Consider the following 23,781-nt stretch of genomic DNA (forward strand, 5'->3'; position numbering starts at 1 on the left):
TTAAGTGGTCCTTGTGGACTTTTGCAATTATTTTTTAATTGAAAAAAAAAAGATCCACATTTTAGGGTAGAATTTCTACATTTGACATGCCCAGATAAAACTGCTAGGGAAAACGCTTTTAAGTTCCCTTCTTTTGAGGCATTGGGAAATGGCTCTGTGAAAGGAGAGCAGTGGAGAAGAGGTGACTGGGACCTAGAAAACAATATTTTCAGTCAAGCTCTGCTTAATGTAGCTTTATCCACTTGGCATCCCAGAGACTCTTGCTAGCTGTTAGCTGATTTCCCTCCCGTGAGTGCCACTCTCTGTGGTAAAGTCCCACACTCTGCCAGCATTCAACACCAGTGTGTCTTGTGTCCTCCACCCTTAGTTTGCAGAACTGAAGCAGCTGCACAGACATTAGCACATCAAAGTTCTAGCTATTTAACTCGTGTTTTGGTGCTCCATTTCTAATTTAGGTCATGTCTACACATACCGCACGGCAGCTGCACCACTGCAGCGCGTCTGGTGAAGATGCCCTATGCCAACAGGAAAGAGCTCTCCCGTTGTCATAAAAAAACCACCTCAGTGAGCGGTCGAAGCTCTGTTGGCGGGAGAAGTTCTTCCACCAACATAGCACTTGTGCACACGTGCGCTTATGTCGTTGTAACTTACATCACTGAGGGGTGTGGAATATTCACACCCCAGAGTGACGTGAGTTTTGCTGACAAGCGGTAGTGTCGATGTAGCCTAAGAATGCCACTTTACTCGATTTCCTTGGGGCATAAAGGTCTAAAGGAGAAGCAATTGTAAGTTAGTTTTCCCACCAATGCAGCTGCACCACCGGAGCATTTAGTGAAGACGCTCCCTACTCAAACAGGAGACCTGCTCCATCAGCAGAGGTACTCCACCTCCCTGAGAGGCAGTACCTATGTCGAGAGCAGAAGCCGGGGGTTAGGTCGGCATAGTTATGTCACTCAGCGATGTGGATTTCCACACCCCTGAGCGATGTAGTTATACCGACATACATTTGTATTGTAGACCAGGGCAGGGCTAAGTGTCACATAAGTATGCCTTGATCCCTGAGGGGGACGCCCTGCTACTGCTCTGTGGACCTGGCTTTAATGTTTGCTCAGGTTTAATAACTTGGGCAAATGCCAGATGGCAAGAATCTGTGAAACTCTGACTCCCAAGAGCAAGTGATAAATGAGTCTGTCTTGTGACTGAACACTGCATCGGGAAAGGGGAGCAGGATTTCATTTGTCTTTACACTGCCAGCGCAGCAGTGTCTGAAGTAAAATGTAACACTCCAGTGCAGGAATTTTACTCTAACTGCACTGTGAGCATGTTTCCACTAAATGAAAATGCAGGAAATGTTACTGTCAGTTAATCGTCGTGGGGCTCTGGGGGTGGATGGCTGCTCTGGATAGCCTTTGAAAATCACTCTGTGGTCAGGAGAAACCTAGTGGCAGATAAGAAGGCTGAGTGTTCATAATTAAGCTATGTGGTTATTTTTTCCCCTCTCAGGCGGATGTGTTCTCCTACGGTATAATTCTCTGTGAGATTATAGCCAGGACACAGGCAGATCCTGACTATCTCCCTCGCACAGAGGTAAGTGGTGAGCATGTATAAGGGCTGTGGGAGGTGGGGAGTGTTCATGAGTGATGTTTGGTCATTAATAATTGCAGCACGGCTGCCAAAAGCATGATGAATGGCTGTTACCGTTGAGGGGGCCTCTGACAAAGCATCTGTCCTTTGGCAGAGCTTCTTGCAGAGAATAACACTGAGACCACATTTTTAGCACAGGGTTACTCAACCTTCCTCCAATGGAAGATTGCATTGGAAACTTGCCAGAAGCCCAAGAGCTGCACCTAACTGGCATAACATGGAACAGATTGCAGCCACCTTCCTGTTTAATACAGAGGGGCAGCTTAAAGAGTCTGCTAGTTTCAGCAAGCAGCGCTCCATTATGGATCAATATGGAATGCTGCATGCTGGGACCAGCATTCTCCGTGGGCCACTCCTCTTTATTAAACAAGTAAGTGGCCATAGTACACATTTTGACCCAGCCCTATTTTAGTTTATACTGTATTAAAGCACCATGAACCTGATCCAGAATCCTTTGAAGTCAGTGCAAATGCTCCCATTGACTTCAGTTGGTTTAGGTCAGGCCCCATCTGTTGAGTAGTTTTTGGTTGTCGTCTTTGGGCTGATGTGAAATTCCCTCCCCCTTCTCCAGTTCAAAAAATTTACAACCGCTCAGGATTTAAGATGTTGTGAAGCAAGTGTTTTCCTTTCTTCTGTCTCCCTTCAGAAGGGGACACCTTGAGGGACCTGATGATTTTGCAACTAGTCCCAGTGCAAAATTTTGCAAAGTTGACCATTTCATCAGTTGGCTGTGATGAAAATCTAAAGTTTCCGGGTATATCACAGACTAACTATGCAATTCATTTACACAGTTTGAACTAATGATGGGCAAACATTGTAATAATACAAGATAGATCTCCCAGAACACATGAACAACATTGCATGTGAAAATCTCCTTTGTATTAGTCTACGAACTGTGCACTGTTCTCTCCACTGATGTGATCAGTGGCAAAGCAGCATGTGCCATAAAATCACCTTGAATAATAAAATGTACTGCAAAGCTCTCAAAGGTAGGACCAAATCTGAAAAATAGTGGTTTTAATTTTATATATTGTCTCACTGGAACTGGATCAAGCCAATAACCTTAACTTTTTAAATTTATAGACATGATTCAAAACATTTTAAACATGGTGAATTCCCTTCCCTGATCAGCGTTCAGGTTTTGGCAGTTGTTTCTGTCTCATTCATTCTACCTGCATGGTGTCCCCCCTCCAGACTTTCCCTGTTTCTAGAGGCTTCCAGTTCTTCTTTTTTCTGCACTTTGTTTCATGGCCTGTTATGTTTTACTGTTCACTTTCCTCCCTTTTCGTTCTAATATCTGGTTTCCATGTCCTATTATCTTTATTGCCCTTGCTGCTGCTGTTTTACTCCTTCTCTATCCTTTCTTACCTTTCTGTTTATTTCCTCTCTGTCTCCATCCTCTGCCCACAACTTTCATTCTCCCTCTCCCCCTTTCTTCCTGTCTTATTTTTCCTGACAGTAACAGACACTGATCAGTCAGCAGCATGTGTTCAGATCACCGTCAAAGGGCAATCTTCTGGATCCCTCGAGTTTTCATTGGATTTTGAGGGATCTGTTAAGTCTCATTTTAATATTGATTGAAACCATTCAACCAGTCCCAAATAAAACTCATTCATACCCTTCTTCCTGCCAAAGTGTGGCCATTTTCCCAGGTAATAGTCTATTTTGATTATGCTGACATCTGGCTGAGGTGCTGACTAGGCTTTTGTCTCTGAGGAACTGGTTTGAGCTGTTTTTCTATCTTTGGAACATATCACAGCAATGATATACCATAAAATCTCATAACTTTACATACAATGCTGCTACACTAATTTTATCAGAATAATACTATTCAGTAGGTTGAGTTTTCAAATGATACCTCACAAGGCATACTTTGTACAAAATTTATCAGTCTTGTAAAAGTGGTGATCATACGTGCATAGTCTGTCACACCTGGGTCCCTTCATAATTCTGTCCTGCTTTGAATAGCTGTAAACTAAAACAATAGATACACATTGGAATTGTGCAGAAATCTGGAACTAGAAGGTAATGAATTATGACCCAGTTCAGGAAGAATGATGGCTTTGAAGTCAAATCATTCTCCTGAAAGCCTATTCTAGCAGATAATCCCCATGGGAAATTCAGTCTGCCCATTGCAGTGCATGAAGTTTTCTCACAAATGCTCATTTTCCTGTGGCAGCTTGCAGAGGTGGTGTTAATGGTTATTCCTGATAACTGTATGTAGTAACCCGTGAAATGAAGATGGTTGGAGAAATAGAGGGGAAATGTACATCAGGACATTCTTTGTTCTTTCTGTTTGTGCAGAATTTTGGATTAGATTATGATGCCTTTCAGCACATGGTGGGAGATTGTCCACCTGACTTCCTCCAGATGACCTTCAACTGCTGTAATGTGAGTACTCTGCTCAAAGGGGAAGAGCCAAAACCAGTGCCCTCCAAAATCCAGAACTAAAGTTTGTTTAAAAAAAAAAAAAATCTAGTGCTCATTCAGCTTCCTGAGCCAGTGGGACTGGCATGCGGAGCAACCTCTAGCAGACTGCCCATGTGTGCTGTGGTCAAAACCAGTTGTTTTACTAGCATTACATAACGAACCCCTTAGAATTCAGCCACCATAGTGCATAGACACGCTGATTTATTAGAAATTAATTCTCTAATGTCTTTCTATAAAGAAGGCAGGAAAGAAGCAGTGAAGAACCACTGAAATCTCCTAATATTTCTTTGTAGCCTCTTGTGGGAAAAGAGTAGATGACAAAATCCCGATGAGAGCAATTCTCTAAATGAATGAATTTAGGAGGACTGGGTGGAGTGGAGCATTAGACAGGAAGCTTTCAGCCAGCCATTGGCGTAAAACTGTAACGATACTTAGCTGTGAGGTAGCACTTTACATTTTGAAAGCACTGAAGAGACATTGACTGATGTTTAGGTTCCACTCTCCTGCTTTTACACCTAGCAGAACTAAAGCACAGAGAGGAAGGGCCAAATTTTCAAAAGTGACTGTTCATTACTTCTGTAATGTCCCTCTGAGTGTTCCGTGTCAGGACGTGCACGCCCACGCACTCTTAATTGGAGATTTTGTCAGCAATGTCTGCAGGTCCATGCCTGCACCCTAGAGACCCTTGTGATCCGGTCTGAAGGTGTATAGGAAGGGGCTGGACCTGCTGCCACTCCATTTCCTTCTCAACCACCTGCAGCTTGAGACAGCATTGCAGTGTCCTTATCTAGCTATGCAGATTGCTACCACTCTCTGTTAACCTTTGGTATTTTCTTTGTTTCTAGTTATTTAACACAGTTTGTGCTTTTATGACAGGGGGGTGTTCCCTTTCCCCATTTCACTTGCCTGATCTGGGCCTGTTTTTTTTTTTTTCCCCCCTGGGCCTTGATCTGTGGCCTTGAGTACGGGTTACACAAAGACCCCAAGCTTCAAACCCTGCCAGACCTGCCATAGGTCTTTCCCCCTCAGCGACAGACATTCAAGCTGCCTCTGCTTCCTGGGACAGACTCAAGTCCCGCTCAGGTTTTAAAGCAGACCTAAGAAATAGGGAGAGGGCAGACTAAAACTCCTTTGATGGAGCACTCGGAGACCATGGGGTATCGCACAAAATTCTCCGGTACCATCTCATTAGCCAACCAACTACTGACCTCCAGTACCGATGCAGTTACAGGACCCTCTCTGGGCCCCAGTACCAACTCGACCACCAGTACTGGCACCACTTGCCCTTCTGATAGATATGGGGGATGACACCTCATCTGATTCAGAGGGGTCTTTTCAAGGTTCCTCCATTTCTAGCCTCCCTCCGTTGAGGTAAACCCTGCGGCAGGAAACTCCCAGCAATGATAAGAATGACAGCGTTAAGATCCTGCAACCTTCCCTTAAGTCCCACTACAATGGATTTATTGGAACCCCTGGGCCCCTTGTGGTGACTGTTTCTATAGGGTTCCATCTTGCAAGAGGACACACCAGGAACAACCACCAACGCTCTTGGGTCCTGCTCCACCGGAGGGTCTTAAAGAGGAGCAAAAGCCAGTTGAGGAAGAAGAAACACGACCTTCCTACAAATTCTCCTCCTCTCCAGATGAGCTGTCATTCCTGCCCAACTAGCCTGTGCTGATGACTTCAAGGCCTTACAAATTCTGTTGGAGGAGATGCGGGAACCCCAACATTTCCTAATGGACAGCCTTCATATATCCTCAGGGCAAAACGCCTTCCCATCAACGATGCTCTGGTGGTGTCAGTCCATACGGTTTGGCAAACTCCAGCTTCTTTATCTCCTGTGTGTAAATGGACTGACAAAAAGTACTACGTTCCACCCAGAAGTGTGGAGTATTTTTTTTTCTCACTCCATGCTCAGCTCCCTTGTTGTCAAGGCATCTCTCCAGGCCTCACTCAATGTTGCTGACACAGCTGCATGTTCTGTAGCTATGGCACTAATCAAATGCCGAGCTTTTTGGCTGCAGTCGTCTAGCCTCCCCAGGAGGTACAAAACACCATTGAGGACCTTCTCTTCGAGGGCCTCAGGTTATTTAGTGACATCACAGATTGGTCCCTTTGTTCTCTTGAAGACTCCCAGGCAATACTGAGAGTTTTTTGGGCACCTGAGCCCCTGTGACAAGCAGAAAATACCATGGATTGCAGACAGCTCAACGGTCTCACCAAATCCAATACCAGCCCATAGAACCAGCTGAACCCCCCGGAAGAAGCCCAGTTTCACTAAGAAAGGGCTGTCTTTTGCAGCAACCTCACAGTCAGCAAAACCCTGAAAACAACTGCTTTGATCACTGGTCAAGGGTCACAAACTCTCCCACTGCAGATCCTATGCTGCACCTATCCCCCCTTCACCCTTACCCATTTTCTACCTTTTTGGGAGCTCATCACCTTAGACAGATGGATCCTGGAGATGAGTTCTACAGGTTACTTCATCCAGTTCACCTTCTTTCTGTCCTCCCTCCTCATCCCCCATCCCTCTTCAGGGACTCTTTTCATGAGGGTCTCTTGAGGCAGGAGGTACAATCCCTCCTAATGCTAAGGGCAATCAAACCTGTTGCACTAGGCTTTGTCAGAAAAGAGTTCTATTCTTGGTACTTCCTGGTTCCAAGGTAAAATGGAGGGTGGAAACCAACTCTGGGCCCCCAGGACTTTGAACACCTTTGTTCGTTTTCAGTGATTCAGAATGTTACCACCCCAGCAGTGATAATTCCCTCCCTGGACCTAGGAGATTGGTTTGTTTCCCTTGCTCTTCAGCGTACTTATTGTCATGCACTCCTCGCCCAGATGCATGTGACTTTTCATGGTTGGCAGGGACCACTACCAGTATAATATCCTACTCTTTGGCCTTTGCACTGCCCCAAGGATCTTTATTCTTGGCTGCCACAGCCCATCTTCTCCACATAGGAATAATAATCTTTCCCTATCTGGATGACTGGCTCCTGAAAGGTTTCTCATTTCTCAAGGTACAGACAACAGCCATTATGGCCCTATTTCTGTTCCACTTACTGGGCTTTCTTCTCGATGCAGAAAAGTCTACCCTTACACCCAGTCATCAAATAGACTCTGCTTTTCCACCACTACCAGAACATACTTGCCCAAAGACAGATTTGTCACAATGTCCAACCTTGTTTCAATGATACCATACAGCCTGCAAACTACAGCAAGGGCTAGCCTGCAAGGCCTGGGCCACGTAGCAGCCTGTATGTTTGGGATACCCTTAGTAAGACTACGCTCTGTGTCTTCAAGCCTGGCTGAGAAGCATCAGTGCCCTCAACAAGCACAGTCTAGCCAAGCGGGTGCCCGTACGTCAGAGGGTCCTTGATTCCCTAAATTGGTGGAAAGGCCCCAAAAAGGTGTTTGTGGGAGTTCCAATTTTTCAGCCTCTGCCCACAAGGATCATCACTACAGACTCCTCCCTGATAGACTGGGGTGCACACTCCCAAAACATCACAGCTCAGAGCAAATGGACTCCTCATTGGGAGTGTGCATTACATCGCCTCAGGTGGAGATCCTTCATATCGACATATTAGAGTTCAGAGCTGTTCGTTACACGTGCCAGCACTCCCACCCCACATCTGGGGCCACCTGATCAGAATATTGCTGGACAATAGAGCAGCAATGTATTATATCAATTGACAATGAGGAGCAATGTTCCGGTCTTTTATTCACTGAATTGCTAAAACTATGGAACTGGTGCTTATCGCACCATATATGGATCTCAGCAGTTTATCTATCAGGAGCACAGAACACAATGGCGGGTTTCCTTATTGACCATGAGTGGGAGCTGAACAACAAAGTATTCTGAGAGATGTCTTACCTAGGGTCATTCAGAGAGAATCTCTTTTTGTGATGCCATCCAATGCAACAAGGAGAGTGTGTTTCCACAACTTGACTAGAGATGCTCTAGTCATCCCTTGACCTGGCACATTGCTATATGCTTATCCCCTGATGCCTTTCCTGCTCAAGTCCTAAACAAATGAAACCAGAAAAATGAGTAACCTGTCTCCACCATGACAGTGCTAAGAGGATGGTGTAGTTCCCAGAGCTGATTCTCATATGTCTGTCTGTAATCCCTTTTCCACCTTCCCCTGACAGCGAATCTCCTTGTCCAGGAGTCGGGACTCACCCCCGCCTCTCAGCGCTTCACCTCAAGGCATGGCTACTAGATGACTCTGTGCTATAGAACAAGTCTGCTCCCCAGAGCCACAAACAGTGTTGCTTAATGATAGAAAACACTTGACAAGACAAACTTACCTCCAGAAGTGGAAACACTTCCAGACTTGGTGCAGCCAGCACTCTATATCTCTGCTCGAGTCCTGACACACATTCTGGATTACCTGCTGAATTTAAAAACCAAGGCTTATTGCTAAGCTCCATTAAGGTTCATCTAGCTGCCATCACAACTTTTCATCCCTTTCCCTACCCCTTGTCCCTTAAAATCTTGTTCTTCGCAGCCATCATCTCAGCCAGGAGAGAGGGGAGCTTGGAGCCTTAATGGCTGACCTGCTAGTGTTCTCTTGTGGTAAGGTGACACTTCGTCCACACCTTCACTTCCTACCTAAAAGTTCTTCAGAATTCCACGTTAATCAGGAGATTCACATACTGGCATTTTTAAGAAGTGTGCCTCCATACTCTGGACGAAAACAGAGCTCTTGCCTTTTACCTAGATGGGACTAGGCCCTTTAGAGGTTCACCTAGGCTTCCATCTCAGTCCCAGAAGGAATGAAAGGACAGATGATTTCCACCCAAAGACTGTCCAAATGGGTTGCAGGATGCATCTTAGTTATGAAGCCGGGTGGGGGGAGGGAGGGTTGTGTCCCCACCCTCATACTTGTTCCACCAGGACTCAATCTACATCTGTAGCCCTACTGAAAAATATGTCTCAGACATCTGCAGGGCAGCCACCTGGTATTTGGTACACATGTTTCCCCACCACTACGCTCTTCTGCCTTCTTCCAGAGCTGACGCAGCTTTCGGGGACACTGTTCTACGGTCCCTACTGAATCCATCTCCTTGGCACCCTCCTTTGTAACTGAGGTGTACTGCTCAGGAATCTCCTGATGCGGAGCATCCATAGGGACACTACTCAAAGGAGAAGAAGTAGAGGTTTCTTACCTTGTACAGGAACTGGAGTGCTATGAGATGTGCATCCCTATGGGTGCTGCACTACCCACCCTCTGCCTTGGAGTCTTTCGCTGGATTTTCATGGTTTAGAAGGAACTAGAGTGGCAGCAGGTCTGGCCCTTCCGTACATACCCCTGTACCGGCATACAAGGGTGTCTAGGGCTCAGGCGCGGACCCACAGACGTTGCTGATGAATATCTCTGATCAACTGTGCCCAAGCATGCATACATTTTGACATGGAGCACCCCTAGGGGGACACATCTCGAACTCTAGTTACTGTACAAGGTAAGTAACCTCTCCTTGTGGCTCTCTCTTATTGGGTAGCCAGCTTACAGTTTCTTTTAGGCATGAGTTTGAGGTACCTGAGTTGGAAATGTGGGTGCTCCCAATAAATTCAGTTGGATGTGGGCCCCCTGCTGCTTTGATAATCAGATCCAACAGCGTCAAGCTGCACACCCAAACTCAGAGGCCGCTTCTGGAAATGTTGGCCTTTAGCAAGCTATTTTAGGACAAAGAGCAAGTTAGTGGCAGAGCCAAAAGCAGCCTGGTCTACAGAGCCGGCTCCAGGCACCAGCTCAGCAAGCAGGTGCTTGGGGCGGCCACGGGGAAGGGGCGGCACGTCGGGCTCTTCAGCAGCAATTCAGCGGCAGGTCCCTCAGCCTCTCTCGGAGGGAAGGACCTGCTGCCGAATTGCCGATGACGAAGAAAGCAGCGCGGTGGAGCTGCCGCCGATCATGGCTTTTTTTCTTGCCACTTGGGGCAGCAAAAACCCTGGAGCCGGCCCTGCTGGTCTAGAGGAATTGGGGGAAGGGAGTCAGGAACACCCAGGTTCTGTTCTTGATGCTGCTAGTGACTTTTCCCTATGACTGTGGGGAAGTCACGGCACTGCTCTGCCTTGATTTCTCCATTAATTCAGTGAAGAGAACGCGGGGGTGTTGTGAGGATCGATTAATGTTTATAAAGTGCTTTGAACATTTGAAGTATTCTATATAGTGAGTGCTAAATTGCTTTATTGGAGCTAGGGTTAAAATGTGAGAGTTCCCAGCTCCTAGGGCCAGGCTTAGTCAGTTAGACCATGGGGCTTCCCAGCACTAGATGCTTTTCTCTGAGAGGGGAAATGACTTTTATATTCTCATGTAAGAATTCAGTTTATTTACAGAAGGAGAATTGTTACTTATCAGCTAGCACCAAATGCGCTTCCCAATTAAATGGTCCTTCTGTGAGTGTGACTGTGGGCCCAAAAGCAGCACCAGGAAATAAATTTAACTATTAACAAAATTCCTTTCACTGTAGGACATGTTGTAATTCATTCAACAAATATACATGGCGAAAAGGAACCCAGATAAGGTTTCCTTGAATCTTTACACACTCTTTGTGCTTTGCTAGTAAGCAGTCTTGCTAGTATACCTCAAGGTCTGCGCTGAGGGTGGAAGCAATCATATGTCATGTTCTTATTATTTGACAAGTCAGCAAACAGTAATGGAAACTGTGTGGCTCAGCATAATTAGCTGCACCATAAATATGCAGAGACACGGTGTTTCCTGCAGCAAGTGACAACATTTAAGGCTGCCTAGGGAGAGCAGTAAAAACAGAAATACAAGTTCAGTGCATAAAAAAACTTCTGTAATTCACCATTATGGTTGAATTTAAACATGGCCAAGCCAGGAAATCCAAAATTGAAGTCCCCACTGCAGCTATAAGTCACACTGCATGCAAACTTACAAATGAAACCATGTATGTTCATTCAAAAAGTCCCATGGGTATAAGGTGGGCTGTGGGATCTATGGTCTTAAGGACTGAATCCTCAGCTGCACCAGAGCAGATTTGGAGTAGCTGAGGAGGGAAGAGGCAAAGGTGTCTCTAAGCTACCTTTCTGCTGCCTCTGCCCCTCCACAGATCATGGACTAAGAGCTGTTCTAATTTCTTGCCGTGGTCCCTGGGGTCCATTACATGGATAAGGATTGCCAAAGCAGTGTGCTCTGGCGCCACCCCTTCCCACTCTCTGTGGCATGGGGAGAGATTAGAGCTGGCTGTACTGGCTTTACGCCACCCAGATAGTCTCCAGTGTCAGAAATACCCAGCTGCCCTTTTGTGCCATTTAAAGCAACCAGAATGGGGCTGAGGATTTGGTCATGTATTCTTTATTGTTGTATGTCTGAATTCTCTGCCATAATGTTGCATCCCTGGCCAGTGATTTTAGTTTTCCTCAGTCAGTTCCATCTCCTAGGAACTGCAGGGCAGTTTCAGGGAAGCCTTTGAAAGCCTTTTACAAAGCATTGCTGCCTCCTGAGCATTGTGTTGCGGGTGGGATTGGTCTGAGGCTATCTGTACTGCAAGGACTCTGATTTTGGAGTCAAGAATTTCTTCTCTGTTTGCCTATAGCTGATGGTCTTCCTTGTGTTTCTAGCTTTGCATTTAAGTTAATTTTTATCTACAGAATTAAACCTTTTTACATAGAGCAACTTAACACACAACCTGTGCTAAGGCCCAGTATCTAGTAGGCAACCCCTGTCTTGAGTAGCCCCTTGAAAGGGTCACCATGGTTTCCCATAAAGTTAGTTTTAACCTTTACCTAGAGAAATATTTCTACTAGGCAACAGATGTTCTCTGGCTCAGTGGTGGTCCTGTAAGATGCTTTTCACAGTGTATTGGCTTTATCTACCTATATACAGTCTGGCTTCTTGTCTGCTGCAGGAATTCTGTAGTAGAGTTCCAGGACCAACACGCTGGGCACTATGTGGAAACGAACAAGGGCAAAGTGGAAAGCAATAATATTTAAAGGTGTTAGATTCTTGTCTAATCAGCTAGACTGTCTGGGCAGCTTTTCATAACAGCCACTAGTAGTTCAAGGAAAAATTTAAAAATTTTTAAAATAGTGACATGCTTACACAGGAACAAACAGCTCTGAGTATAATTTGCACTGATCCCGGCATCCTTTGAAACTGGATGTATATGTAAGCCGTCAGAAGTTACTGGGATCCAGAAATGAGATCCTGGCACTATGAACTCCCCAATACAAATAGGAACATTGCACTCCCCCTTAAGGAGTTTGTTTAGGCTCCAGACCACGTCCACTACATAAGAAGCCTGAGGCTTAACAGTTAATTGTGAAGTCTTCCATACAGCTAGGTTTAGATTTACTAATGGACATGGGCTGTGATATGTACTTGCTGTTTTTCCCCCACTTACAGTCACGAAGTTTACACTGAGCATGAAATTATGTTCCACTTCCTAAAACAGCCCCCTCCAAATCTGAATGTACTAAATTCTTGAAAATTGTCCCTTCATCCACACAGCTCTGTAGATAGAATGGCTTGGAGGAGACTACTTGATTTATTTGGCTTTTGCATACATTCACAGATGGACCCAAAATTACGTCCTTCATTTGCCGACATCGTCAAAACACTGGAGGAGATTTTAAACCGCCTGAGAAATGAGGAGTCTGAAAGAGAGAGGAAGTTGCTGAATCTGGATGGCCCAGAGAGAAAACCTATCTCGATTTCCAAAGGTGTGAGTGAGGGGGGTGCATTTCTGCAATGGCTGTTAGAGATGACTGTAGTGAAGATAAAGTGCTTCATATCACAAGGGACAGTTCCTTCTACCCACTTCCTGCGAAAAATGTAAAAACAGAAGTAAGATTTAAGACTTTTTTTATTTTCTCCCAGTTCCTTTAACGAGCTCCATCTTGAGCAGTGTGCTTGCTTCAGTATCTGATCATAAAGGGAATACAGGCGCTCCCACTCTGAGACGGACGGATAGTCTACCTAGACCAACAGTGTCTGTCTGTCGCTGAGGTATTACTGACAACGAAGTGCGGACATGGCCCGTGGAGAGGAAGATGCTACCCTGACAGACACTCTTAATCACAATGACCTCTCTCTCTCCTGCCACCGTACCACACATTCCTTCAGGCCCTGTTTTATAGAGAACGACTTCAGACCAAAGTTATTGGCTGTTCTTGTACATTTCCTTCCTTCTGTAAAGCCGGATGCCTTAGTACCACGGGTCATACTGTACACAGCCCTCTGAGGGAAAGGACATTTTTTAGAGACCTCTATAACCAGTCAAAAAGCTGTAACTCCTACTATTGCAGTTTTAAGCTCTCAAATCTTGCAAGTAGCCAGAGCTATAAATAAGTGTTGCCTCCCCTTGTAAAGCAATGAGGGGGTTCCAGGGCCTCACAAGTTGCTGAGGGGTTTGGGATGGCAGAATTGGATTTGGAGGTAGACAGTGGTGCATGATAAATGCAATTTTTCATGTCTTGTCAGTGTTTATCTCCACCACACCCTGGTATAAATACAGGTCTCTGGTGTATGTGCATGTAGCATTTGTGCAGTGCTTTGGAATCCTTCAGGATAAAGGGCACAGTCGATACAAGATTTTTATCTCTTGTCCAGAAATGCTGTGAGCTCTGGAGAAAAGACTAAAACCGAAACCCAGTGGGGAATGTTTGGTGGCCTGGAGTCCCTTCCTGTGCAGCGCCTCAGTGCCACCTAGTGTGCAGAGGGAAAGGAGCTATTGTTGCAGGATAGTGAGCTTTTATAGAGTTGGCTTTTGGGGTTGAAATCCAACAGTCCTCTTTTAAAAATCAAAAAGTTCTCTTTTTCTTCCTCCCTCCTTCCCCAGCAGCTCTCAGGTTCCCATAGTGATAGGGAGATCTTGCACAGTATTCTTTAACTGACCTCTTCCACTCTGGACCAGTGATGTCCTTCAGAGCACAGGCTAAACTGTAACAGGGTCTGAAGGAAAAGTAGGTATCTCTATGCATCTGTCCCACAAACAAAAATCCTGAGAAGAAAATCTTCGACTTCCCACCTAATCAGTCAGCATTGCCCTGTGGTAGCTTAGGGGGATTTCCAGAGGCACCAAGCACAGAGAGGCTCCCAACTCCAATTGAAAATCAGTAATAGTTAGGTGCTAACTCTCAGGAGAGCCTTTTAAAAAAATTCCTCCTGAATAATTATGAACATCTTTTTCCACCCTGTTCTAATGATGCAGCTTTTATTACATGGATTTAAACAGTGTTTATAACCTCTTGTGACAAAGTCAAACTACTGTCTCCCTAGTTTCTGCACTGGATAATGTACTGTGTGAAGGCTCATATGGAATTTAATCTCTCCACTTCCAGAGGGAAGTATTGATTTTTTTTTTTTTTTTGCCTTCACCTTTCACAACACGGAGGTGTCTTAAGCTTTTGTGAAAACCTCACTCACAGCGTTTTTGTGTTAGTATTTTGTGCTCTAGCTTTTTTAATGGTAAGTTATCGCAACAGATCCTGCACTTGAGTTAGTTCTGCTAGTACATGGGACCCAAAAGAGGCTAGAAAAAGAGAACAGCTACTAACTGTCCCCTTCAAAAGACCTGTTCATTGGCCTGTGAATTTACTGACATGGGATTTGAAGGGCCACTCAAAAAGTAGGGTTTGTATAAAAATTTTAAAACAGATGAACAAATTTTCATGCACATCAAAGTTTGTAAAATGACCATCTCCTTTGGGTTTTCACTTCCCTGCTGTATTGTAAAACCAAAACTAGCACTGCCCTAGTGTGGACAGATTTGACCATAAATAATAGGTAAACTGACCAGTCTGAGTGAAATGAAGAAAGTAAAACTGCACCAATGGTGAAAAGCAAATTCAAACTTCAGAATTACTTCAGTTTGAATCATTTAAGAGGTTAGTAGCACAGGGAGGCAATACTTTTAAATCATCATTTCAGTTGTCGGTTTTAAATTAAAAAAAAGCCGTAAAAGGATATGGCTTCATTTTAGGATGCTAGATGCATATCGTTTCGCATTAAGAGCATGCGCCTACACTTGGGAATGAGGGGAACAAAACTTCCCAACCTTCCTTGCACGCAGGGATCCCATATAGCAGTGGCTCTCAAACTTTTTTTACTGGTGACCCCTTTCACACCGCAAGCCTCTGAGTCCAACCCCCCTTATAAATTAAAAATACTTTTTTATATATTTAACAGCTTTATAAATGCTGGAGGCACAGCGGGGTTTGGGGTGGAGGTTGACAGCTTGCGACCCCCCGTGTAATAACCTTGTGACCCCCTGAGGGGTCCCGACCCCCAGTTTGAGAACCCCTGCCATACAGGAACTCACAGGTAACCCAAGAGTGTGTGCTTGTGGAGGATGCTCCTTGTAAGACAGCATCATTTATAAGTAAGGAATCTCCCCCTTCCTTGTAAGGTTGTGACCCAGATGGAGTGAGCCAGGCCAGCAGCATGTCTGGCCACAAAGCTAAAGGTGTTTCTCTTCTCCTATTCAGGGCTGATTGAAAAAGGACTAGGAATAAAGCGATTGAGTTCACTGGATGACAAGATCCCGCCCAAGTCACCCCGCCCACGCCGCAATATCCTGCTGTCACGCAGTCAGTCGGATATCTTCTCCCGCAAGCCTTCCCGGAAGATCAATGTACAGGACCCCTACTACACACCAAGCAAGGGGGCAGCACGGAAAGTCAACCCCTTCAATGCCAGGGAAGATCTGAAGGGGGGAAAGATCAAATTTTTTGACATGCCAAGCAAGTCTGTGATCTCCCTTGTGTTTGACTTGCACTCCCCAGAGGCAGAGGACTGCCTGAAGGCTAGCCAGCTCTTGTCAAGGCAGGTTTATAGCACGGACTGGCAGGAATTCTCTTCCCCCCCTGGGAGGCGGTGCAGATCTCTCCCAGTCTCTCCTGAACTTCTGCATAAAGATTATGTCCCTTTTGGGGGTCTGTCTTCAACCGTCAGTAGGTGCGACTCGACCCAGCTAGGGGCTGAGATGCGGCAAAAACTCCTGAGCAGCAGTAAGTATGGAGTATCAGAAATCCCTCCCTTTCAGGTCAGATCTCACAGGCAGGACTCTCCTTTGGTGCCAGAGCAAGAGGAGGACATGGACTACTCTGATGGGCCAGAGTCCCAGGAGGAAAATGGATTCTGTCCTGTTAAGAACACAAGAGAGGATCCAGGATATAACCAGCTGCTAGTGCAGGCTCAGCCAGAGTCCCTAAGATACAAGGGGCGCTCAGCCCAGAATTCAGTCAACTCTGAGGAAGGCAGCTCCTTGAGATTGTTTGCGAGCTGTGCCTCCTCTGAAGACATGGAGGTGGAAGATGAGATCCGGAAGAATTTACTGCCAGAGGCTTCCAAGCCTCCATTCAGTGTTAACCCCTCTGTGGAGCTTGGCAGAGACACATTGTCATTTGAAGTGCTGGATATGGACAGCTCTGCCCCACTTTCACTGGCACCTCCTAATATGTCAGCATCTGGCAGCACACAGTCAAAATGTGACATTTAAGGAGAGGGCTTAAAACCCAGATACATTCTTGTGGGAACACACGGTCCCCATTCACTTAGTTTTTAACTTTTTCCTGTAGTGCTAAGTCTTGGATATTTCAGTGGATCATAGAAACCGGCCATCAAACAGGGACTGCAAAGCGCATCTGAAGAGACAGTATTTTTTTATTTTATTTTTAAACGTGTACATCATCCCTTAGCTCACTACAAGAGGCAACTACTGCAACCAGCATCGGGCAGGATGCCCACCTGGGGTCCCATAATCATTGCAGGGCTGTATGCAGCAGGAGCTTGGTAGTGTGTCAGTGATTTGAACCCCAGCCCTGCATCTTTCACTTTAGCGCTCTGTCTAGCTGGTGCATGTGAATTCAGTTGGGAGCCTTGTCTGATACTGGAAGAAAGGCTCTCTCTCGGACAGTGCCAGGCAGATACAAATGCCTTCAGATCTCAGAGCTCTAACAGGATCTGTAGGCTCACACCACACTCTGGAACAAACTGATTTCAAAAGCAAGGAAAACACACATCTTCTGCTGGTAGCAGTTCTGAAAACTTAGCAGCACGCCAAGTACCTGCTGAGTAACAGGAGGAAACCATTCTCTTGCATGCTTCTTGTTCCCTGGGATTCAGTTTCCCAGTGAAACAGGCTGGCTCGACAGCCTTGGAGACTGCAGACACGTGTGCATCCCTACAGATACAGCACAGGACACAACACTTTAGGATTTCCCCCATACACGCAGCCGTCTGGGTATCTAACCTGCCACAGAGGGAGATTACTGTTGGGTTGAAAGAGGGGTAGCTCAGGCACATTCACTCACTGGCCTCTTGTGAAACTGCAAATAAAAGCTTTCTGTTGTGGACACTTGTCCATGAGGAAGTGAATTGACACCATTAACTCTTTCCACATACACCCACCAAACAGCATTCTGGGAACAACTCGTCACTCACTACTGACCTTGGCCAAGCTTGAATCAGTGACCCAGAGACAAGGGGCCTGTTACCCTTTTCCAGTCCTGTGAGACCTCCTCCTCCTAATGTGATGGCGTTTCCACTGCAATAACAATCTGTCCCTATTTACACCAAGCAGCTTGCTTAATACATTTGTCAAAGAATAAAAACCTACAGTGCAATGGAAGTTGACAGCAAAGCTTTCAGCTACGTGCATGCAAATCTAAAGAAACCTTTCACTGAGAAGGGGATTAGGACAGACTCACAAAGGCTTTCAGCTTGTTAGGGACACTGAAGAAAATCAATTTTTCCCCATAAATTCCATGTTATATATTGCTTTGGTAAAAAGAGAGTAACAGGCGCATTTATCTCCATTTGCCTCTGCCTTCAGCAACCATCTGAGTGCAGTTTTATTTTTCCACCAGAATGTAAATTTGAAAGAAACAATAGTGTGTTTAAAGCCAGCCACTTTGGGCACATTTGTGTGTGTCAGAGTCAGGTGCTAGCCCTATGGTAGAAATACACAGAAAGCTTGTCCTATGGTTATATTTGCACAGCTTCCTATATGGTCCTTGCAACTGCACGTCCCCAGATTAGAATGTGTGGGGTTTTGTCTGCATTATCATTCCTGGCTCTCACCGGGCCGCATATCAGCTTATCTGTAAGACTGACATTCACAACAGCCCCTCTGTACCACTTAATGGCCCCCGGTACTGGAGTGAATTTCTCCCCAAGTACTCACTTGGAGACTCCTGTTTCAATGCTGAAGCCTTGGGAGGACTTGGCACTGATGGTGGGAGAGGAAATGTAAAGCAGCAGTGTCCCCTGATGGAAATGAGGTTATTCCTCTGCTTGTCTCACCCCACGGAAATAGAGGATGAGGAAGAAGGGGTTTTTAGAGACCAGCTAGGAAGGTTGTTTGAGAACGAGAGACAAAGCCTGGGTTTGTGGGGTGGTAAATTATTGTCTTCTGGCCCATGGATTACTTAAAATTTCCTCTCTCAAGTGCTCACGTGAAAGTGGCCAGCAGCATTGCCCCTTGCCATTGACTGTGAAGAATTAAATAGGAATCCCTGGGCCTCCTTGAATTCCTTAGCATAGGCCTTGCCAATGGGACAGGTCTTGGTAGCTTGAAAGAAAAAATGTGTATCCCTAATAAGGTCTTCTAACCCTTCTTTGCTCCTGCACTCCCGCTCCGTCACAAAGGTGCTGATTTCTAGAGCAATCCTGTTTTTCATCTTTGGTAGTTTTTCTGTCTTGTGTATCCTCTCTGGGCAGTTGGGAGGCTACAGAGTGTGGAGCTTCTTGGCTGGCAGGTGCTACCCACATACATGCAGTTTCTGTTCAAGGCTGAGAAACTATCAAGCTAATCAAAGTAACAATCATCCAGCTGATGCTTGTTTTACAATTGTAGCCTTTCGCAAAGGAAACCATCCTCACCAGCTGCTGTTTTGTCACAAGGCAGGGTTAGGATTGTGACGTCCGGCAAATGAGCAATAACAAGAAGTGTTTCTATCTGGAAGCATCACTGGGCTGCAGGGAAACTAACCCGCATCCTACTTCTGCCTTCAGTCCCACTGCAAAGACTGAGTAAAGAACTGCGCCTCCTTGTTTGTTCATAGGTCTTAAACCAATGATGATGCTGCAGCAGCATCTCACTGGGGAGGCCTGTTGCACTGGAAGCTCTGCTTTCACCTCTTCTGTTAAACTTGACTGTGAGGCTCTTGAGGTGACAGGCATGGGACACATCCATGGCTCGTCCGACTGACCTCTCCTCTCCTCCCCTGGGTGAATTGTTTTAAAATCTGTATTCCCCAGCCGTTTTATGAACACAATGGCTAAAATAATTTTAGTTTGGGGGAGGGGGAGAGTATTCCACTGTTTAAACAAAGGCAGCTGCGTTGTGTAGGGCACGGCCCTGTCATTTCCAGCCCGTGGTGCCGAGTTGGAGATGGGTCAGAGATGGAAATGCCAAGGAATGGTGATGGACTGTTAACCTGGTACTTGGGAAAGACGTCATGCTATGTGGTGGGAGTGGCACATGTATGTAAGTCTGTTTTTTCAATTGGTAAGTCTCAGAAAACCAAGTCTTTCTGCGGTCTGATGTGGTTAACACTAACCATAAATTGTCCATCTGGCCACGCAGAGCCAGGCTAGACTAGATTGGTTAGATGGAGCTTGGGCGCTTCACAGATGCTGTCGTCCTACACAATATAGTTAGTAGCCCATACGGTGAGGCAGCTTCTCCCAGCTATTGATGACCATTAATACAAACTGCTAAAAATGAGTTCAGGCAAACCACTCGTTTTACAGTAATGCGATTAAAAGCTTTGTTCCGATTGAATTTTATCATGTTTTTGACTTTCTAATGGACGCAATTCTAGCTTTTTAAATTATTTCTAGACACTGCTACATCTGAAGAAATCTAACTTAAATTCACTTCAGTTCTTTCTATGTTGGATTCATTTAAATGTCTGTTATAAGCTATTTTGTTGTTGCTGATCGGTGACATACAAGTAAGAGAGCACATGTGGTAAATTGCTGCCCCTGAAAAGAAGCAGATGCAGGGCAAAGGGCTATAATAGGTTTATTCTACTTTGTTGAAAGGTGTTCATGTACAGAACGTTTCTTGCCAGTACAACTAAAGACACTTGAATAATTCCTGTTTGCACTTAATGCTATTGTTATACTGCATGTCACTACATTTCTATGCAAAAACAAATAACCTTTTGGGGCAGGTGGATATTTGATTAAATAAGTTTAAAGATCTTTGCAAGATGATCTATTTTCATATTTATGAAGGAGTTTTATGTCTTAATATTTTGCAGTCTGTAAATAGCTAAACTTGTAATTAAAGGCTTAGGAAGAAGTTTGTAGCCTGTGTACAATAGTAAGTTAACACTGCCAGAAAAAAATCTTTGCAAAACAAGTTTTTTCTAATATTGTGGATATTTATGAATATGTAAAGAAAGCAAATCTTGTTTTTATGTTGATTGATCTTCTGACTTTGATGTTTTTTGAACTATGGAAATGGTGTATGTTTTATTGGAACTGCAATAAGAAGTAACCAAAGATGAATCTAGTTAAATATTTTCATAATTTTTTTTTCTTGATCAGTTTTGTAAACTGTTTCCCAACTTGCTTTCAAAATAAAAATAAAAAAATGGTGATTCTTGTGGTCAAAAGGACAAAAGTGGAAAAACTGATTATCCCACAAGCTCATTAAAAAGTGTTCACAGTTCCTAGGTATGAAATACAAATTTGGTTTCATATAGCACCTTTATAAAGTGATGAGTTACATGCAGTGGTACCAGGAAAAAAAATGGCTTCACACATGCATCCTGTGCAGGGCAATGCTGGCATCTATGTTACTTATTTGTTGTCTCTTCCCAAAGTGTCTTATGCTGCTCAGTGCCTGCAAACCGACTGCTCAACAGCATCAGCAGCCTACCTTGTTGTTTGGCAGACAATGAATGTTGTTGCAGGATAGAAAACCAGAAGCATGTGTGGTACTGTAGAGAGACAAAATGAGAGAAGGGCCTAGAACTTCAAAGGTATTTAAAAGCATCTAACTCCCATTGATTTCAGTGAGAGCTGGCTCATCTCCTCAAAGGCACTTAACTCTCTGAAATCAATGGGAGTTAGATGCTTAAATACCCCTGAGGATCTGAGCCAAGGTCCTTACCCTGAAGAACTTATCTAAAATAGAAATAAGACACCTAGACTGCAGTAAAGCCAGGTAAGGGATGCTCACTGTCTTGGGTGTTTTGTATGTACACTTGGGGTTGTGATCATTGAGTTGATGTTTTAGTTAAGTTGGACATGTCTACGTGCATATGTTGGTTTTTCCTAAAGTTAATTATTTTAGGAAAAATTGTCAGAGCGGCCACCAGCAAGAGTTGGTGGCTGCACTCTGAAGCCACCAAAACATTTGTTGAGAGAACCCCTGGGCTAGATGCCTTTGCAGGTAATAGTGTTGTAATACACTCACAATGTGTTGTATTTGATTTGATATCACATGACATTTTGATTTAAAAAAAAGATATAAAATCAATATGGCATACATTCAATAGTTAAAAGATGGCTGATAGGTCTCAAAATGGAATTGTAAATGATCAATTACAATCAAATAGGTGTGTTTCGAGTGGGTTCCTGCAGTGATCAGGTTTTGGCCCCATGCTATGTCATACTTTTATTGAAGAAAACATAAAATCATCACTGAAAGTTTGCAGATGACACACAAACAGGGGCAGGAAGCAGTAAATAACAAAGAGGACAGGTCACTTACACAGCGTGATCTGGATTGCTTGGTAAGCTGAGTGCAAGCAAACAATATGCATTTTAATATGGCTCCAGGATGGGGGATTCTCTCCTGAGAAGTAGTGACTCTGATTTGGGGATGGATAATCAGCTGAACATGAGCTCCTGTGAACAAAGAGCTGATGCGATCCTCAGATGTATAAATAGGAACGTTAAGTAGAAGGAGAGAAGTTATTTTACCTCTGTATTTGGCACTGGTGTGACTGCTGCTGGAATTTTGTACACCGTTCTGGTGTCTACAATTCAAGAAGACTGATAAACTGGAGATGATTAAAGGATTAGAAAACCTGCCTTACGGTGATAAGCTAAATAGAGTAAGTTCTTTGAGACTAACCAAGGGAAGGTTGATGGTTGCCTTGATTACAGTCTATAGGTATCTACAGGGGAAACAACTATATAATGAGTTCTTCAATCTGGCAGAGAAAGGCATAACAAGCCAATGGCTGGAAATTCAAGCTAGACAGAGATTGGAAATAAGGTGTAATTTAAGAGTGAGTAATTACCATTGGAACAATTTACCACTGACCATTTTTAAATCAAGGCTGGATGGTTTTCTCAAAGCTCTGCTCGAGGAGTTACGTTGGGGCTGTTCTGTGGCCTGTGTTGTACTGGAGGTCAGACTAGATGATCACAGTGGGTCCCTTCTGACCTTAGAATCTCTGAATCCTGCTACAGAGCGAGATGGAGACACCTGCTGTTACATAGGGGTTGACCACAACCTGGCTGCTTCAAAAATCATTCCTTCCTGCTGAACTGTATCAGGCTCTTGCTGTATTTGGTTACTCTTGGTGTCCACTGGCCCTGGGTCAGTATCGTCCCTGTTTCCCACAACAGTCTTCTGCCGCTGTAGCTGGAGCACAGCGGGGACCTCCCAAGAAATGGAATTCAAGACCAGATGAAAAATTGGCTAAACTGGTGGGAATAAGAGTGAAGGAAAGATGGTAGGACAAGAACAGAGAACTACTCTAGTTACAATCAGCAAGGAAGAGAGCAAGCTGGCTTTGTGCTACGCTATGGATGTACGCCCCTTTCTAGACATGGATGAGGGCCTTTTCCCAGCAGGCCCTTTCTGGGAAGTGCAGCATGGTCCAGTAGGTGAGACTGAAATACTTTTCTATGGCTAGTTATGCAGAGTTGCTGTTCTGCTTTACTTAACGTTGAGTGTCACTTTCTGTTTAAAGCGCAACTATTCAAGTGCTCTAAAAGCCACACATTACTCACAGACTTTAAGGTCAGAAAGGGCCACAGAACTTCACCCACCCACTCCTGAAATAGAGCCCTAATCTCTGGCTGAGCTACTGAAGTCCTCAAATCTTGATTTAAAGAGTTCAGGTTACAGAGAATCCACTATTTACACTAGTTTAAACCAGCAAGATCCATGCCCCATGCTGCAGAAGAAGGTGAAAAACCCCCAGGGTCTCTGCCAATCTGACCCAGGGGAAAATTCCTTCCAGACCCTAATCAAGGCAATCAGTTAGACCAGGGGTTTCAAACTCAATTTATCTTAGGGCCAGTCCCAGTCCTCAAATCCTCCCAGCGGGCCAATAATGTTACTGAAGATAGTGTTCAGAAAAGAAAACATTTATATTGTATTTTTATTTTGAATTTATTAGAAATAACGGTCATACAACTTTATACAATTCTTCATCTACTAGAGAGTTTTTAGTGTTTGCCAAACATCTGGCAATGCTTCAGTTCTGTCAGTTTGTTGATGTTTGGCCTCAGTGACTGAGCAGTTGAAACCTTCAGGATTGCAGCAAGGTGTGCATCAGATAGTTGTGTTGAGTATTTTGACTTTTTTCCCCACAATGAATATAAACAAGTGACACTGCCTCCATGGCTGACTCTGCCTAGCAACTAGTGATGGTATCGCTGTCCCTCTCCCCCAGCCAATGGGAGCTGCGGGGGGCGGCACCTGCAGCTGGCAGCATGGCTGCCTGCATCTCTCCTCTGCAGGCCACAGCGGGGAGGTTCTTGG

At 44.8% G+C, this 23,781-nt stretch overlaps 1 protein-coding gene across 2 annotated transcripts in view; it reads left to right on the forward strand.

Moving 5' to 3' along the window:
* The window catches only part of TESK2 (testis associated actin remodelling kinase 2), a 109,276-nt gene extending 89,830 nt beyond the window's left edge, over nt 1-19,446 (forward strand). For both annotated transcript variants that reach the window (XM_039485107.1, XM_039485108.1), the window contains exons 8-11: nt 1,504-1,587; nt 3,949-4,035; nt 12,613-12,760; nt 15,527-19,446. In XM_039485107.1, coding sequence (XP_039341041.1) covers nt 1,504-1,587; nt 3,949-4,035; nt 12,613-12,760; nt 15,527-16,539 — 1,332 coding nt within the window. In that variant the 3' untranslated portion in view covers nt 16,540-19,446. The remainder of the gene's footprint in view (nt 1-1,503; nt 1,588-3,948; nt 4,036-12,612; nt 12,761-15,526) is intronic.
* The last annotated feature ends 4,335 nt before the right edge of the window (nt 19,447-23,781 follow it).

This window comes from Mauremys reevesii, linkage group 8 (genome assembly GCF_016161935.1).
Source record: "Mauremys reevesii isolate NIE-2019 linkage group 8, ASM1616193v1, whole genome shotgun sequence".
Lineage (NCBI taxonomy): Eukaryota > Metazoa > Chordata > Testudines > Geoemydidae > Mauremys > Mauremys reevesii.